At 41.7% G+C, this 18,632-nt stretch overlaps 1 protein-coding gene across 4 annotated transcripts in view; it reads right to left on the reverse strand.

The window, feature by feature from the left end:
• Positions 1 to 214: 214 nt before the first annotated feature.
• Positions 215 to 18,632, reverse strand: part of cyth1a (cytohesin 1a) — a 50,970-nt gene continuing 32,552 nt past the window's right edge. For 2 of the 4 annotated variants that reach the window (XM_033644492.2, XM_033644493.2), the window contains exons 2-13: positions 16,018 to 16,100; positions 13,683 to 13,747; positions 12,095 to 12,161; positions 11,893 to 12,011; positions 10,366 to 10,446; positions 9,994 to 10,106; positions 8,485 to 8,633; positions 8,287 to 8,399; positions 3,385 to 3,463; positions 3,210 to 3,278; positions 1,654 to 1,808; positions 215 to 763 (exon numbers count right to left, since the gene is read on the reverse strand). In XM_033644492.2, the coding sequence (XP_033500383.1) occupies positions 685 to 763; positions 1,654 to 1,808; positions 3,210 to 3,278; positions 3,385 to 3,463; positions 8,287 to 8,399; positions 8,485 to 8,633; positions 9,994 to 10,106; positions 10,366 to 10,446; positions 11,893 to 12,011; positions 12,095 to 12,161; positions 13,683 to 13,747; positions 16,018 to 16,100 (1,172 nt within the window). In that variant the 3' untranslated portion in view covers positions 215 to 684. The remainder of the gene's footprint in view (positions 764 to 1,653; positions 1,809 to 3,209; positions 3,279 to 3,384; positions 3,464 to 8,286; positions 8,400 to 8,484; positions 8,634 to 9,993; positions 10,107 to 10,365; positions 10,447 to 11,892; positions 12,012 to 12,094; positions 12,162 to 13,682; positions 13,748 to 16,017; positions 16,101 to 18,632) is intronic. The other 2 variants (XM_033644490.2, XM_078161673.1) reach the window with 1 other exon arrangement.

Below are 18,632 nucleotides of genomic sequence, written 5' to 3' on the forward strand. Positions count from 1 at the left end.
TTTTGTTTTCTTTTTCGTTTTCCTACAAAATCAATACCAGTTGGCAAATTATACCCTCCCTCCTTCCCACACCCCGCCCCCACTGCAGATTCAGTTGCAAGACCTTTTTTTATGTTTTGTACAAAAGCAAACAAAACAGACGCAAGAGGAATCAACATTTAAAGCTGTAAAAATAGACACATATTACCCTAACATATTAAAGCACATCAGAAACTTTTCTTTCGGAAAGCAAGGAATATTTTGGTTGGAGCGCCACACTTGGTCAGACCTGCTGAGTTTTAAATGATGTGTGCTACGAGGGACTGCATGAGTGTATGCATGTTGTGTTTGTGTGCGATGTATATGGGCATTGTGTTTGTTTTAAAGCATCTTCAAAGGGGATTTTGCTGCGTCACAGCAAGATTTCCTTTTGGCCTCATAGACAGAGAGCACACACAAAGCTGAGAGAGAAAGAGAGACAGGAGGTTAGAGGACACTTTGGCCCTGACTCTTATCTAGAAACCCCAGCATGCTTCCTGTTTTTCTGGCCTGTAGAGTCCCAAAGCCAGAGCTAGTATGTATCCTAGAGAAATCCCCCACGGCCGAGGTCTGAGGAAGCCTCTGCACCGACCCACACAGGGTGAGCAGATACCCAGACCCCCCCCCCTACTCTGTCAAGTGCAACATCTGGAACGCTGGGCTGCTCTAGTGCCTCTTCATAGACGACACCTTCTTCTTCCTGGCTGCCAGCATCTCGTAAAAGGGGTCCCTGCTGATGGCAGCTCTGTGGGCACAGACGCAGAGGAAAATGTCAGTGAGAGACGCATAATGGCAGAATATTGCAAATTGCTGCACTTATACAGCGCTGTAATGTCAGATAATATACATTTCAACTTAATTAATGCTCATTATGTCAGCTTTTATTTTAAAAATTCGTAGAATTTACGTAGATATGTGTGACTATGGTAAATTGGAACTGTAAAAATAACATCATTTATCTCCTATTTTTCTCTTTATGCTCTAAATGTAAAATCTTCAACACTGTGCAGAAACAACTTGTGACAGTGTGGTCTAATCCAATCTGCTCCAACTGAAAAAAAAAACCAGTGAGTTTTAAACAGTGAGTCGTGCAGGCAAGTTCAGGAGGCAGTCCTACTCCTTCTCTGAGTCATAATTCACTCAAATTTGAAGATACAGACTTTTAGATTCAGTATGAATTATACTTTCTGATATCATTATCTCAGATAAGCATTGCAAAAAAAAAAAAAAAACAGGATAAAATGCCCTCCTTGCCTCCAGAACTTCTCAGAATAATTTGTACAGTCATGGGTTTACTGGGTGCAAACAAGATGTGCTAGCAGCTAATTAGCCGACTTTTAATGGTGCCAATTTGCTAAAATTTGCACAGATATAGGCTTTAAAATTTGAGGCTTGAGTTGTAGTCACAGCTAACTCCCTGACTTCATGGCAACATTATACTTCCCGTTGATGTCCCCCAAATTATGAGACCCGCAGTCTCAAAACTTAAAGCACAATTATCCCCCAAAATGGAACCAAGACAAAGACAAATAATAGAAGTGACCTTGAAAAACCCTGACCTACAGCAATGAGCCTTATATGTAAGCATGCACCATACTTTGACTTCTAGAGGTGGGGGTAAAAAAAAGTATTTACTTGATGCTGTTCATCCATTCATCTTTTTCCTCAGCAGTGGGGGCAGAGATGCGGTAGAAGGTGTGGTTACCCTCCACAACACGTCCGTCAGCCTCTGTCTTGCACGCTTTTATCACCTGGTCCTTGTTGTCGGGAATGAAAAGCTCAAAGCAGTTCTGCAGAAGCAAAGTGGATGGAGGTTAAAATTTATAGGTAAGTATAAGGATGTAAAAATAACTGTCTTTTACTTTTACTGTCTACGCACTATTAGCACAAGTACTGAGAGTTCCAAATGTGTATAGTGGTGATGCGCAAACTACCCCGTCCAACCCACAAACATATGCGTTAATCAATGAGATGAACCTGACAAACTTGAAAAACCAAAGCTAAAAATTGCTAACAACTTACTCGCTGTTGGCTAGTTTGTCATTTCGAGTAAATATCAGAATATAAAACGTGTATTTTCTGTTTAAAAAGTACAAATGGAGGCACCACGACACCTATTCTTTAAGCGGTTATGTCTCAAGTATCATCTTAAGCGCACAGTGGTTTGTGTACATGACGTAACAGAGGTGCATATTTAACAGATTCAGTGTGGCCATAGAACCTTGTTGATAGGACACCATGTTTTCTCACAGGGAAATATTTTTACTGGACATTATGACTGGAGAGATTTAAGTATGTCGGACTTAACCGGATTTTTTTCTAGTCAAAAACTAAATAATTGAAACCCTGAGTGCAGCAGCTCTGATGATGAAGCTGCTTACTGTGTATGTTTGAGAGATTCAGATAGGGGGACAGAGAGAGAAGAAGAGAAGGTGGAAGGTGGACTGTTGCAAAAATGTTTCCAGGGTGTCTACAGATATAACCAAGTTAAATTTAAGACTTTTTAAGACCTTTTTAATACCTCCTTATATGAAATTTAAGACCAAACCTGCAATAGAAATACAACAATTGGGTTCAATGTTTTTTGTAAAAAAGAATCTCTCTGCTGTCATTAATGCTGTTTATTATTGCAAGTCTTCGGTCTGTCCAATGATTGTAAACAGTCGCTGGGTCTGTCGGGCTGGAGAAATGTTCGTGGTAATCTGATCTGATATTTACGAACCATCAAATCTGAATTTAAGACAATTTAAGACTTTTTAAGGCCTTATATCATATTCACTTCATGACCCATCTGCTTGAAACCAGTCATACTTTTCAACAAGCTTACCTGAACCGCTCAACTCATGGGTTATGGGCCAGCTCGTGCATCACTTGTGCCTGCCTAGATTTAGAAATCCCTCTTTATGGCCTTCTGTTCACCTCCAGACATAACTGTTAAAGCGGTTGTATGCTATTCCCTATCAAGCATATAATTGTCCATAAAAAGTCTATTTTTGTTTATTTAATAAATCAAATAATTCCGGCTGTGGAAATTTAGCTAAAATATTAAACCCCAGTAGTAGTAGTTTATAAATGGGCAGCACTGAAGACAGTCCTCCTTCGCTGCCCATTTCAAAAATGGATTGTAGTAAAGTATGAGTCTTAACTGTGTGTAGTTACAAGAATGAACCAGCAGAGGGAGCTGTACTTACAGGCTTCTTATCCTCCACCTCCTTGATGCTGAGGTTCTCCAGGGGGATGATTCCTCTGGGCTCCTTGTCCTGGACAAATGTAAGATACGTGAGTGACAGAGCGCTGCATGCAGGGAATGACAGGAACAGAGCGAGCAGCTTCTTTACTGCGACTGAGAAACTGAGCTGTACTCACTGTGGTGTACTCAAAGTAGTACAGACAGTTGTCTGTGAGGATGAACCACCTCCTCTTCCAGGTCTTAACTCGTCCTCCTGTGAAGCAAACAGCCAGCGTCAGAGAGGCTCAAGAGAGAGAGACGGGAGAGAGACGAGCACCGAAGCACCAGGTCGAGCAGCAGACAGGCAGACAGATGTATGGGCAGACAGACAGATGACGGCTCCACAGGACCCCTTTTACCCAAAACATCCCGCTATTCATCCTGATCCACCACTGCACCATGCGCTCACCATCACCACAGCTGCACAGCTCTCTGGTTATTGACTTTGTAACTAGTGATTAATTCCCCCTTTCATTTGTAGATACTTGAAGCTAATTTTACACCTACATTTTAATAACATGTACTTGCCACTCAACAGTTAAATCCCATTTAGTTGATAAATGCCATATTAAGGCTAATTGGAGTCAATCTGATGCCACAGGATAAAGCTCCATGTCTCCATTAGTGTCTTGGTGTGTCTCCCCTCACTTGTTCCTCTTTCCTTAGTTGCTGACTCAGAGGAATGAGTGTGGAGAGCCAGGATCAATACACAGGATACAGATCTATGTACTTTGCACTCACTGAACTTAATGAAGTAACTAGGAGACAGTTATAAATGTGGAAAGCACTCCAGTGACTGTATGAGGGCTGAATGTGGAAAGTAAGAAACGACTGAGGATTAAGTTCTCTTTGGTTTCTCTCTAGTTAACTCTGCACTCGCTGATCTGTAGCTGACCTCTGACCCCCTTTGTCACCCATACTTCCTGTTAGGGGAAACCTGATCACAGTAGCAGATGGCACTCTTGCTGTGGGAGGATGGGATGCCAACAAACTGAGAGGGGCAGGAAGCCCAGCGCCTGGAGTTATGCTCGGCTTCTCTACAGGCATCCCAGACACAAATTTCCTGTTTTTGGTTTTGTTAAGTGACTTCTCAGTCATACAGGAGCAGTGTCCAGTTAGGGGGGGCAAGCTTTCTTTCTGAACATGACATAAGGACCTAAGCCTTGTCTAGACGAGACTATCCCACCACCGATGTTAGTAAAAAGCTGCACTGTGAAACCCATCTACCAGGATAGAGGAGACTTTGAGGATGTTTATATACAGACATGTAGAACACGCTTGTGTTATCATATAACAGCAGCAGCACTGTATATGATATCCCATCATATCACAGACATCATGATAGGTCAAACACTTCAGTCTATGCTTGTTATAATCTACAGACGCCATCGAACACACGCTTCACTGGACAGGCGGAGATGGAGAGCCCCTCGCCGCATCTCGACTCGTCAGCATGTTGCAACAAAAAAGCAGACAAACAGAAAAACACAGACGCGATGGCAGAGTCACACAGCTGACGGCCCGAGAGTTGATTGGGTTGTGATTGGTTTCGTGGTCAGTTCCCGTCACTCCCAAAGAAGGAGAGATGACCTCCTCTTGTGCAAGAATGTGTGGGACGAGGCGGGACGTCCCAGCAGATTGTTGCAGAGGTGTGTGTGCACGGTGCTGGGCCGGAGTGGAGCTGAGTGGAGGAAGGCACCCATGCAAGACGGGACTGTGGGAGGCTGGGCGAGTAGAGGTTAAGAGGGAACAGGCTTTCTGCTAAATCTAATCTAGTTGTTCATATTTTTATGATTCTTTGGAAATGATTCATCAACAGGATGAATCAGCAACTGGTTGTCTTCTTACCTTGAAGGTTCTTTGCTTACAAGGACTCTTATTTTGTAAATAACAGACAGGAAGCGTCAATTACAATAATGCACTACTAACCATGTGCACTTGAAGTGTACATTAAGCATGCATGAATCATTTGAATAAAGCCTGACTCCCTTTTGGCACACTCCTCTGCCCACGCTTCTCTCCCCGGTTTGGTCCAGTCCGGTCGAGCACCACACCGGGCCGCAGCCGCGCTGTTACCCTTCAGATCCATTTACAGCATAAGATAAGGAGAGCAGAGCCACATCGTTGAAAAGGTGCAGTATTCCCCTTCCATGCGACCAGAGAGCACACAACAACGAGCCAATGGGTGAATGGGTTCATGATCAATTTAGAGAGTTCAGCAAAAGTCCTTTGTTGTGCTCGCTGTATGGAAAAAAAGGAATAATGCAGCTTCCAAAAAAACAGAGATCAAAGAGAGTGACCGACCACAGCATACAGAGAAAAGAGGGTCAAACGGCTCAGTAGAGTGGTCACAAAGCATCAGCTCCCCGAGCCGAGCCCACGGGGTGGCAAACACACCCGGCGACTGCCCGGCAACCACCCACAGAGATAAAAGAGTGTGGACAAACCACCAGCTCAATGAGAGACTGAACAGACAAACATCTGAAGTTCAAATGAGTCAGTGGAGAGACAAAAGATAAAAATAAAAAAAATCTGCAGACAAAAAACCCCCCAAACAAATAAATTATGAAAAAAACAAAAAAACAAAAAAAAACAAAACAAAACAAAAAAACAAACAAACAAAAACAAAAAAAAACACCTGTGTGAATGTATAAAAAAATGAGGAAGAGAACAAAAGCATGGCGGACCACCAAAAAGCACCCGAGAGCTGAGAGATGGACTAGCATTTGGGAAGAGCAGGTGTACATACCTCCTGAGGAAAGACAACAGCCAAAATCATGGGAACAAACAAACAAACGAAGAGGAAAAGAAAACAAAAAAAATCAAATTAAATGATAAGGAATTATTGCACCACAGTCCTGTTAATCTGGCTCCAGGGAGGCTTTGATGCACTGCTTTACAGCTTTGAGTTTTAACTTCATGTATTCTGAGTCAACAGATTTCACAGTAACACTTCCTATGATGCGTTACAAACATACTTATAATGCCTTAATATCTGCTTATAGCACAGTATAACTATAGTTATACGCACTCATAAATATTCATAATGTTTTATAACAATAATCATTATATCATTGAAGCATTTTAGAATGACTTTTATAGTCAAGTATCATATTATATTTTATAACTCACTGACTTTTTTGCAAGGGCCATAGTGTATTAAGATTGTATTCCATAATTTTTCTTTAATAATGCATTATATTGTAATTGTGTTACATTAAATAAGTATTATTATATACTAATATCACTTAATTTGGTGTTTAGAGGAATGTTTTTTGGAAACATTACATTAGTAAAATATAAATGTCCATCATTCAGTTGGATCAAACTGGAATTACCTTAACTGTACTCAGATTTTTTTGTCTTAATGACACATTATATACATCTACAAGTTTAGTATAACTGTTTCAGTTATTATGTTTCTGTATTTTTCATTTGATCATGCCTCTCTTTAATTTCATCTCTTTGTAAAGCACTTTGATCATCCTTTGTTGTTTTAAAATGTGCTCAATAAATAAACTGACTAGACTTGATTATCTATAATTTGTCTCAATTGAGTGACTTTTTTGGGTGAAAAAATAAATGTTCTCCATTCAACTGTTAGTCATCAAAAACATAGGTCAAATTGGAGTACTACATTTCTGTTTTGACCCATTAAAGAATTTCATTTTATATTTTGTGTTCTTCTTGCAAAGATTTAATGATATTTTTCCGATGTAACACAAACAATGACAACTTATAGAAACTTTTAATCACATTAGGATGCATTACAACAGTGACTATAATGCATTATAAAATTATTATATTGTACTCTATCTATAAAAATGATGACTATGATCCTTGCAAAAAAAAGCAATACGTGTTATGATTACTATTCAGAATCATTATAGATATTAAAGAGTGCTTTAACTATAATCATTCAGTGCTAGAAGCAAATTATAACACAATATAAGTATGTTTATAACACATTGTGGGTGCCACAGTAAGTGTTACTGATTTTACACATCTGCTGTTACTCTATCAGCCCACAAGGAGGAGTCCTACTCACTGTCACAGCTGCTATAAAGCACTACATCAAATGTCGCCTCCACTTGGGTCCATTTCTGTTATATCCAGTAATTTACCTTCCACCCTGATTGTTTTACTCAAATCTGCCAATTTGGAGTAATTGGAGAAAGAGTAATTCCTCATTATCTTGTTGTAGTTGGTTGTAAAGATTCACAGCGATTGGAGGATTTCACTTTGAACACTTAAGCTTTTATAAAAAATAAATAAATTCATTGTGAATCTGTACAACAGAGAGAGATCTCAGAGGAAACAGAGGATGAAGAGTTCAGGGGTCCATGGTTGTGCTTTTCTGCTTGTAGGGTGACTGTGACCAGCAAAAAGTCAGGACAAAAAGGTCCATAAACTGTCACGAAACACTGTTAAAATTTATAACGACAGGAAAAATAGTTATAAAGCACTAAGACACCCTTTATCATTGAAAAACTCCGAGGCCTGCTGAGGATTTCCGCAGTGGGACAGAATATACACATAAAATCTCCATTAAAAGGACCAAAATGTACAAAAAATCCAGGATAAAAATGCCTTATTTAAATAGAAATTCAAAAACTTGGCGTATGTGCAGTATGTGTCTGTTTGTGTATGTGCATACACTTGATTTACAAGCGATAAAATCAGTATTTGAGCATGTGCGTGCATGTCGGTGTATGAATATGCCCTGTCTTAAATAATTCAACGACTCCACATGTGGTGCTCTGATCTCAAGGCTACATTCATAATACATGAAAGCAGGCGGAGATGTCTTCAGATGTCTAGGGTCGAGTGTGTACATACCTACGCGCACATGCTCACACCTTAGCACACTCACACATATATACACAGGTTCCTGACCTCAGGGGAGACACTGGTTATCACTATATGCTATGAAAACAATAATCCAAAATAAACTATCAGCATAGGTACATTGATGGGATTATTTTGGCAATTCATTACGTGCACAAATAACTGTGCACATGCATATCCAGTGTCACTCACCCAGTTTTAGCAGCCAGCCCTCTCTGTCTGGGTTGAAGAAAGTGTGTGTGAGGTCGTTGCCGTCATCCTCTGGGATTTTGAAAGGCTCATTCTTGATGCTCTCATACAGATTCTACAGTAAGTGACAATGAATACAGTAGGTTTGAGAAATCACTCACAAGAAGGGAAACAACAGCGAGTTTTAAATCCGTACTGACCCTGAGCAGGTCTTCAGGTAAGTCTCCTCCGTCATTGATTCCTCTGTTCATGGATATGAATCGTTCCACAGACGGCTTGTCCTTCACATTCGGGTTGTGGAGGCTGGTGTTCAGCATTATGATGGCAAATGACAGGATGTAACAGGTGTCTGTAACACACACACACACAAGCAAGATCACACTATGAGAGCGTGATGAGCAAAAGGTTGCTGTTTACCATAAAAACTGCTGCCAGTGTTTAATTCAATGTTTAAATATGAATGTAAATTAGCTGAGCTGAAAGGACTGCACTTAGGGGACCACAGTCAAACAGAGAGGAACAGATAGGCGAAGCTTCGTTAGCGTGGAGAGTGGGTGGGAGTGAAAGGTTGTGTGTGGGCAGCTAAGTATGCATGTGTGTTTCTGGACGTGCACTCTAATGTGTGTGTGTGTGCATCTGCTAAAAAGACAACGTGGCCAGCGCACGGCTGACGCAGCAGCACTTTATCTGGCCTGTTAGGCTGTTGAGAAGTCCCATGCATTATTCACATCCATCTGCATCCATGTTAGAGGCAGGCGGCTGTCTGCTATGGGCATTATTTCCCAAAAGCCAGACACTCTTCCAGAGCATGGTTCACCTCAGCAGACTTTGTGTCTGCTAAACAAAGCAGTTTAGATATGAGTTCCACTGACATGCCATTAAATCTCAGCGCAGTATGGAAAATAAAGTGCTTCAGGGAGACAAAATTTATCTGGTAGTCTCTTAAAAACTGTGAAATTTAGAGTTAAAACTTCTTATTAACAATCTGAGGGAGGAATGTGAATTAGAGTAACTGTATTCACATAGCTGACAAAAATGCCTTTGCACCTGGACTCTACTTTTCCATGTTTTTGTGTCTACATGACTAATGGGAACTGTGCACATTCAATTTGCATCCACTTAAAATGCTTGTTTTTGCCACTGACAGGCTCAGATTATTAATTAGCGTGTCTGGCAACATTATGGGAAGGATTCTAACAGAGATAGACCTTTTTGTTAAAGAGTAAGGTCCTTTTTGTTTAACCAGTACAAGCCCGAAATTTGCCATTGTCAAACCCACCAGACTCCATGTAAATTCACAGCAATTTAAGCGTGTATAGAGCCAGCATATTTATAGAGCCAAGATGTTTTTTGTAAGTTTTATTTTGTTTCCGTCTACTCTTGACAGAAGTGTGTTTATGATGATAAAATTATTACTTATCTAAATGTGTGGTGGGTTTGGCGATGACGAATTTGGGGCTGTTTCTGGTTAAACAAAAAGGATACAATACTGGCAAAAATACTTGTCTCCATCAGTCAGTTAGCATCAAAACATGAGGAAGAGGGTCCAGGCTGAAAAATGTCAAAATCACCCTTTAATCAATAAACTATTAAGACACAAGAAAACATGAAGTTGTTGTATTCATTGTTTCACTGCACACACGTGCTCACAGCTTCTTGGTGTTTCATGACAACACTGAGAGCTGGTGTGTATGGCATGACAGCGTTACCTGTGGACTGGAAAACGCCAGGGTTGCATTGGCAGTAGCGCTGGGCGAAGGCCTCCATCATGCGGTCGATCTTCTGAGCTTCTCCCGGTAGCCGAAAACTCCACAGGAACTGTCTGTGAGGGGACACGGCTCAGTAGTCAGCAACAGACTCACTTCCACTGTGAAAAGGCTGAATGATTTCTCTAAGGGCACAAGACTGAAACTGACAGCTGCATCTTTCCAAATTGCAAATAAGGAGACTTCAAAAAAAAAAGAACTGTATCACACATGATTTACATAAAAAGAGGGGTAAAGCTGTGAGAATCTAGTCAAGGACCTGCTGAGTATGTAGCAGAGCTGAGGATACAAGTTCTCTGGGAGATGCTGTCTTACCTTAGGGCCTGAACCAGGTTGAGGTCTGTGAACTCATGAAGCTCCACAAAGGCATGGAGGACTTGGATATTGAAGTCATCTCTAAAGGAGACAAAACATGACAAATTTCTTATTGGTAAACTTGGTAAACTATAAACAGACTGAGATGCATATAATCGGTGAAGTTCCCCATTCAAATTATCAATCAATTAAAACAGTTAATAATAAATACATTTTCTTTCAATGGATTAATTAGCTAGTTGTTGAAGCTCTAAAAAAGATGATTATACCTAACAAGCATATCTATTGTATAAAAATAGATTTTAAAAGGGGCCTATGATGCTTTTCCTTATTTTCTGTCAAATGTGTAATACTGCAGTGATGGATGTTCATATTAAACGTGGCCAAAGTTTTAAATGATGAGGTCAATGTACGTAAAAGTAATCCCTTCAGACCGTTCTGAATACTCTGTTTCTAACATAGACGATGCCAGCTTGTGACAGATTTCTTTATATGGTCATCCGCTGCTGTTTTTGAACATTGAAGCACATAAACAAATTCTGGGTTTCTACTTTAACATGTGTAAACATCAAAATGAGCATAGTAGGTGGTTCCTTGGTGGTTCCTGAGGAAGGCTTAGGCTAAACCATGCTTGCATTGTACTTCTCTTTCCATCACTGCCTCATTTGAAAAGTAGTCCCCATCAGGGGCATGACTGTGGACACTTGGGCTTAAGAGTATCTGTGACATGCTACATACTACATCAAACCCAACAGAAGAAAAACACCCACCACCTCCCTTTCATTTATCACCTAATCTGGATGATGACATCATTCCCGACCTTCATGCCCTTCAGAGTAAATGATCTCCCCTGTGGGATCATGGGAATGCTCAACGGAGCTCTCACTGACCGAGTCATATCCAGTCACCACTGTTCCCAGTGGACGAGTGACCAATCGTGTCTCAAGGCTCTCACGCTGCTCTGGCCACTCCTTACAGAATCAAAAAAACTACCAGAACTTGATAACAATCAAGCTAAGAGCATCCATCAACAGCCTGAGCTCCATTTCCTGGTTTGACCTCACAGACCACACCCTGACTGTAACTCTGCCTGCCCTATAGTCCCTCAGCAGCGCATACTGTACATCAGACTCATAGCTATTTCCTGTATCATGTGTTCATGCTAACGAGGATGGTCTCAACTCTTGAGTGAAATCTTTAATTGTCCTCAAATGCGTGCATTCCCAAGTTGTGAGTGTCTTGATCCCGTTACTTATGAGTGAGCAAGATAATCAAAGCCAGATGGAGGCTATTGAGTAACGGACATCGTCTTGAGAGGATGGTCTAAATGTGGGACCAATAAGCTGGAAAGGATGGGCGTGGGCCTGACCAAGAGGAAACACAGCAATATGGAAAATATGCACTCGCTATTCGATGCGTTTATCAACCACATGGCTGTGAGCTGATGAGTCATAACAGAGAGTGTGAGTGGGAGATGGTTAGATAGAGAGGGGGGAAAAAAAACAATAGATTAATCTTCATCCTGACCTCTCTCCGAGGTAATCTCCGATGGCTGTTTTGTTGAGGCCCTCGCCCTTGTAGAGGAATTGAGCAATGTCGTCGCTGGTGTTCTTCAGCAGGTCATTCTCAATCAGGAACTGGATCCCCTAAGAAAAGGGACAGGGCCCCAGGTTAGATCCTTGGGGACGAATCACATTTCTGAAGAATCGCAATGGTTCCTTCCACTTACCTTTTTGGGGTCCATGTTAAATTTCTTTCGGCCCATGGCCACCTGTTTATTCCTCTGCATATTTTTCCTGGAAAATCAGAGTGTAGGTTGTTAGTTAACATACTGCTTTATATGAATAAAAAAGTATATCAGGGTGCAACTAATAGTAACTTTTATTAGTGGTTAATCTGCCTATTATTTTTTAAATTAACTAATACAATGTAGAAATGTTGGTTACTGTCTGCAAACATGCTCAACAGAGAAAAATAATTCACTCCAGATCCCAGATTCACTGTCATTTGGCTTACGCCTCTCTATATTTGCAGTTTTTTGACGCTGTGTCTCTTAGGTGCCTGCTGCTTATGGTCTGGCACCTGGTCGCTACGTTTTTAGACAGCCCCAACCTCACCTGAGGAGGTACAGGCCCATAAACATCTCAAGCAAAACAAGAAAATACAGGCAGAGAGAAGAGTCTCTGCTGAAAAATACGCTTCTAGTGGGTCAAAATGGATGATTAAGAGGAATTGCTTCGTACAAGTCTTTAGATTGTTTAATAGGGAAAATCCTGCATAGTATATCTTTAAGTATTTGGTCTATAAAATGTCAGAAAATGGTTTAAATTAGAAAAAAGGCAATTTCCCAAACTCAAGGTAATGTCTTTTGACAGCCCAAAAGTCCAAAATCCAAAAATATTAAATTCAATATCACTGAACTCTCAGGAAACCAGAAAATATTCACATTAGAGAAACTGGAATCGTGATGATTTTTTTTGCCTTTTAGGTATGCAAATCCCACAAATTGATTCAACCAGGCTCGGCGCATTACAATAAATGTATTCGCCTCATTTCCTGAAAGTGTCTTTCCCATTAACATTTTTCATTTGTTTGGCAGAGGCCGGACTTTCCTCCCCCTCCACTGTGATGACAAAGCGTTGATAAAGCATTTAACATCACGCATATGGGAACGTCTCATTTCTCAGGCCTTGAGTTATTCAGGGGTCAAAGTGCGCTCAAAGAGTCCGCCATCGCCATGGTTACATCTCCATCTCCAGCCGGTGAGAGGTCACCACTTGTTCCCACTGATTCACTCGCACCAGCATTCCTTCAGCTCTTGTCGGCCAAAGTCCAACACTCGACTAAGCAGACGCTCAGCGGCAGCACAGGCCATCAAGTGCTCGCTTCAGTAAATGGATTGAAGGAAACTTTGATCACAAGAAGGTGCTGTAACCTTTAATGGGTTTCAGATCCAAGAAGGAGTGCTTTAGGATTTTTCGGTAGCTGATGGGATCCCTATCCACTTGAGTAGACCCAACATCAGCACTCCCTCCCCTGGGACAAACCATTGTCTGCTGCTGCCTGTACACCCACTGCATTATTCAATGAGGCCTCCCATCATGGGGGTGTGCCTGATGAAACATTTAAACTGCCTTAAAAGCATAGCCAATTTGGGGGAGCGTATTCTGTGCGACGGGAAGGCCCGACCTGCCCATCAAACATTAATAATTGACAGCTTCATTTGCTAAGTTAATAGAAGGCAAACAAGAAGCCAATTTAGGCAAAACAGAGAGAGTAATCTGTGTGTAGGGGAGGGGCAGATCCCTTTTTCTTACCTCTCCTCAGTGGAACCCAGGTTCTCGATCTCACTTGTCACTTCTGCTATCTCATCCTTCAGCCGCTGTAGGAAAGACACAAAGGTTAGTCCTAAAATGTCACAAGTATCACAAGAAGATGAGTTCATCATCTGCCTATTAATTTCTCTGACACCTGGAGGCGTGGACGAGTGTGACCAACACAAACAACACGCAAAGTATTTGTACCAGGCTTTATTAAACAGTGCCAAGGGAGAGGCCATCATCTCCCTTTGTCTAGAAGCCAGGTGGCCTTTAATCACATCCAGTAAATACTCACAGCAGAGCCATCAGCTCAACAAAGAGAGCAGAGTCACTGCTGATGAACTGAAACACAGCTGCACATCCAACTCATTTCCTTTAAACTAAAAACTGACTCAAAGTTCAAAGTTATTTATTGTCAAATGCAGAACCATTACAAGAGCAGTCACTGCCACTGAAAATCTTGGGACTAAGGCCCCTTCCAGCAAAGCAATTAAAGAAAATCACACAACAAGAAACAAAAAGAGCATCTAAGACATAAAGTAGTTCAAGTTAAAAGTTAAAATATACGGATCTATATCTCAAATCAATGCACGTGTTTGTGTGTGCTCTCCTAGAGAAATCCTCTCGTACTGAATTCAATTGGGCGGAGATCAGTCGGGGACAACCTCAATACAAATGGAGTAAGAAAGCGTAAAAGTGGATTATATTTTGTGTAGCGTTTTAGTGATTAATGGCCTTAGAGGCAGATTTAGTCGATCAAGCCAGGGCCGCTGGTGCCAGGCTGGCGCAGTAAGGGCATTACAGAGGGTAGAGGATGGAGAGGGTGACGTCAGCTTGATGAAAGTGCGGAATAATAGACTGTAGCATAAGAGAGGTCCTGTATGCAGGCAGAGCTTGCTTTGGATCATGGGAGGATGCAACTCTTCAAGTAGAAGGGTACAATCATCGAGCCTCTCCATTCATATCCAGCTGCAGTGTAAGTTTGTAATTCCTCATGCATAATGCCGACTCACTATAGGCCAAACCACAAAGGGAACATTTGTGATTTCAAGCTCTGCGCAATCACAACACATTCCTTAAATGCTTGCCTCCACAAACAAAGGCTGTGCACATACAAGAAAATGGGTGGTTGTGGTGGGGGGGGGGGGGGGGGGGGGGGGGCAGTAGTGGCCAAAGAGGGGGGAGGGGCAGCAATGTTGGCCTAGGCTCATAAAAGAGAGGGTGTCGGATGTGTCAGGTGTCAGGGCCAGTGGAAGTTGAGTCGTCCGACATCTGGAGGCCGACTCTCTGTCAGGCCATGACAGTTCTGTCACCCCTGTGTGTCGTTTGCTTTGCCGGTAATTGAGTGACAGAACTGACCCGAGCAGCTCACTTCGATAATCAGCTCTGCTCTTGGGTCTAGGCAACAGCCGAAAAAACATCATAGGATACCAATGATTAAGGAAATTTGGCCAAGCTGATTTGAATCCTGGCTCTCTTTAGAAATCAGAGAGTACATGAGGGATATTTGTCTGGCTGCATGAGCACGTTCCTCATAAGAGCATAATCCTATTTCATCTGGATGCAGAATCATTTGCTTGCCTTATATTTATACTCACGTTAAATTCAAAACCAAATTTGAAGAAAAACACCCAAAAGAGATCACTTGTATCCATAAATAGAAGTCTTTGCTGACACAGAGCATCTACAAAACACAAATGGCTAAACAGTAAACAGAAATGGTTTAAGGAAGTGAGCACTTCGCAGGAAATACCTCAAATTCCGCTTGGAGTGAAAAGTTTTAAGGATTCCTTAGAAAAGAAATATTTGTACAACTGGAAAGGAGGTACATTTTAATCAAGAAGGAAGAGGAGTTACAGTGGAAATGAGCCAAATGTCTGGACCTTGGACCCAAAAAAATGCAGATCCTTCGCTGCTCCAAGAGCCTCTAAATCTCAAGAATGGTCGTTTTAATGGGTGGGTCACTTAAATTTTTTATTAAGATTAGCCAGACCGTGATATTAAGTTTAATTGGATCCAAGCAGCATAATTTACATTACAAGCTTTTACAGGCAGACAGAGTTACAGCACCCTGAAATCTGTTGCAGTTGGGTAAAACGGGCCAAGTAGTTGATTTTTTTGACACGTTTTTATTGAGAACTCCTGAAACAAGTAAAATTATGTTTGAAAAAAAGTATACATTTCTCCAAAACATCAGCAAAACCGAAAATGATAACGCTAAAGGTGGATATTTTTCTTTTTTTGGGTTACTTGTACTTATCTACAGTTCCTGTGTTTTAAGATTCATACATACAAACATTACAACATCCTCCACATCCCACTCCAGTATTACCTGAATGTCCTCCAGCAGCTCCTGCTTGCGCCGGCGGATATTCTCCAGCTCCTGCTGCTCCTCTGGGGTGAGGTCGTCCGGCACTGGAGGGAGATGAGAGAGAGGATGAAGGGTTAGGACAGAGTCGCCCAAAATATAATGCACCTTAATCCTACTCTATGCATATCTATCCCCTGAGGCGTGTCCCTCAGGGTATCACAGAAATAACGTTATAATTTTGCTTCGTATCAGAGGGTGACTGAATGCCCACGGCTAGGGGTGGGAAGTCCTGCCTCATGAAACGTGACTGTGGCAATGACAGTGGTGAAAAATGTTCCTCAGCAGCAAGAGAGGAGAGGAGAGGAGAGGAGAGGAGAGGAAGGAGGAGACCATTTTCAGACAGAAAACAAGGACTCTCAGGTGAAGTCCACACATTCATGGGGATTTCTGAAAACAGGGTTATCCCTGCATTCTAAAAAATAAAAATCCCATCCACACAAGCCTTGTTTTAAAATCTTTAAAATCTCCATCCAAATGAATACAAAAACACAACTGACATGCTGTCAAGAGCACGCCAAACCAGCAGGTAGCGATAACCCTAAAGCCACACAAAGACTAAGAAGATGTCGACCAATCAAAAGCCTGAACAAAATCTATTATCGAAAGGCTACCTGTAGCAGTGACCTCTGTAGCGTATTCTGACACCTCTGTTCCTCAAGATAGTGGAAGAGTAACTGCACATTTATGTGTAAACATGTAAAAACTCATGTTAGCAAAGTTAGAGCCAGCACTATTTTGGTCCTGTCTGCCATTGCATTAAAGACCGCCTCTTTAGTAACCCCTCATGAAGGAGACAACAGCGCACACTCTGACGTTACAAGCCAAAAACTGCTTTCCCTGCCTAAAAATCTCCACCCTGGAAGGAGTTTTCCAAAAGGTCAATTTTAAGCGACATAGACCACAGTTTGCATGTGGATGAAGGCCCAAAATTCACAGAACAAGCTACATTTTCAAACTTGTATATATGTAGACTAGGCCTCAGGGTATGAAGCACCGACACCAAAGTCAACCAAGTCTGCAGTGGCCAGGTGCACTTTGAAGAGGATTTACCTTTTGTGTGTAATCTGCCCAACTAAATGAAAGAGCTCAGGTCAGCCAGGCAGCACTGAGCATCAGCACCAGAGTAGCATAAATGTGACAGGTCTCAAAGCGCTGCCAGTCCTCCTGTCACTCACGCTATAGGCTGTTATAATTAGCTTTGTCTGTGCAGAGGACTGAGGGACGAGCAATGTGTCCTGACTGATGGACAGTGTGTTTGTGTGTCTGTGTGTGTGCAACCCCTACCTGCACTACAAGCATAAAGGGACACCACTAGGATCAGCACAACCTCTGTTTCCTTTACTTCAGCACTGTGTTGGAAGCATTTTGTTTCAGTCTTTGTAGTTAATAGCTATTATTGCATCAGGATTACTTGAATAAAAAAATCTTTTTACAAGCATGCAACTTGGGAAAGGAAAACGTATCTTCCTATGCATTTCTAAAAACATCTGTGATGCCTGAAGGGAACTGATTCCACTCTCTTCGTGTCAACAAAAACTTGTTGTCACTTGCTGAACGAAGGCATGATCCAATGTGCATTCATGAATTCTAAGTTTCAGTTGAACTTCTTGTGAAGCCCTCTGATGTGTGAGACACCAACAATTTGGTCGCTCTGCAGCAACACAACCACTGCAAAGTGTGGTTTGGCAAACACCGAACGACTGACACAACATCACAACACATATTTAGCATGGGTGGAAATCACCCTGCTGAACCCTGACAGTGTCATGAGCTGCTCAAGTCACAGCCGTTATGTTGGAAGATCATCTCTGTCACTCTGTGACACTGTGTGTGACTCTTTCTGTGATTTCTCCAGTGGCCACACACAAGCCCCCTCGTGTGACCTCTCCTCCTCCCCTCATTACCTCAGCAGCGGGGTTGAAAGGTTAAAGCAGTCGAGGCTGGGGTTGACCGTTGATCTCTGCAAACTGGTTAACAAGGTAATGGTTACAGAGTGGTGGAAGCTGAGGACAGAGGAATCTTCAACATGAAGTTTTAAATTACTCATGTCACAACTGTCTATGATACCATAACGACCATAAAAAACATTAATTCAATATTGGTCCTACATGAGCCTAATAAAACCACACATATTCACGACTAAATGTGAGCAGCTAAACTGTGGATGCAGTGTACCTGCAGTATGAGGTCAGTGTAATGAAGGTTAAAAAGCTCAACAAAATCTAGCACAGCAATCGATAAAACAAGGACGAGGCCAGCCATCTAGAAATTATGAGCTTCATTGTGCTTTGAGACACACAAACACACACAACTTCATGATCAGCAAAATACAACATCAGCTCGTTTAATTTCTCATAAAGTAGATTTAATCCAAGCATAAAATCCTACATAAATGACATCCTGGAGAGAAATATATGCTGCATAATGGCAAGCACTTATTTTTATAACAGAAGGTATGCTAACCTAAACATCTTGGGGCAAATACCCATGACTTACACAGGAATGTCTGCTAATATTTAACACAGGGATAATAGACAATGGCAGACCACAACAAGAGCCTCACAGCGGGCTGTTCA

This window comes from Epinephelus lanceolatus, chromosome 18 (genome assembly GCF_041903045.1).
Source record: "Epinephelus lanceolatus isolate andai-2023 chromosome 18, ASM4190304v1, whole genome shotgun sequence".
In the NCBI taxonomy this organism is placed as follows: domain Eukaryota; kingdom Metazoa; phylum Chordata; class Actinopteri; order Perciformes; family Serranidae; genus Epinephelus; species Epinephelus lanceolatus.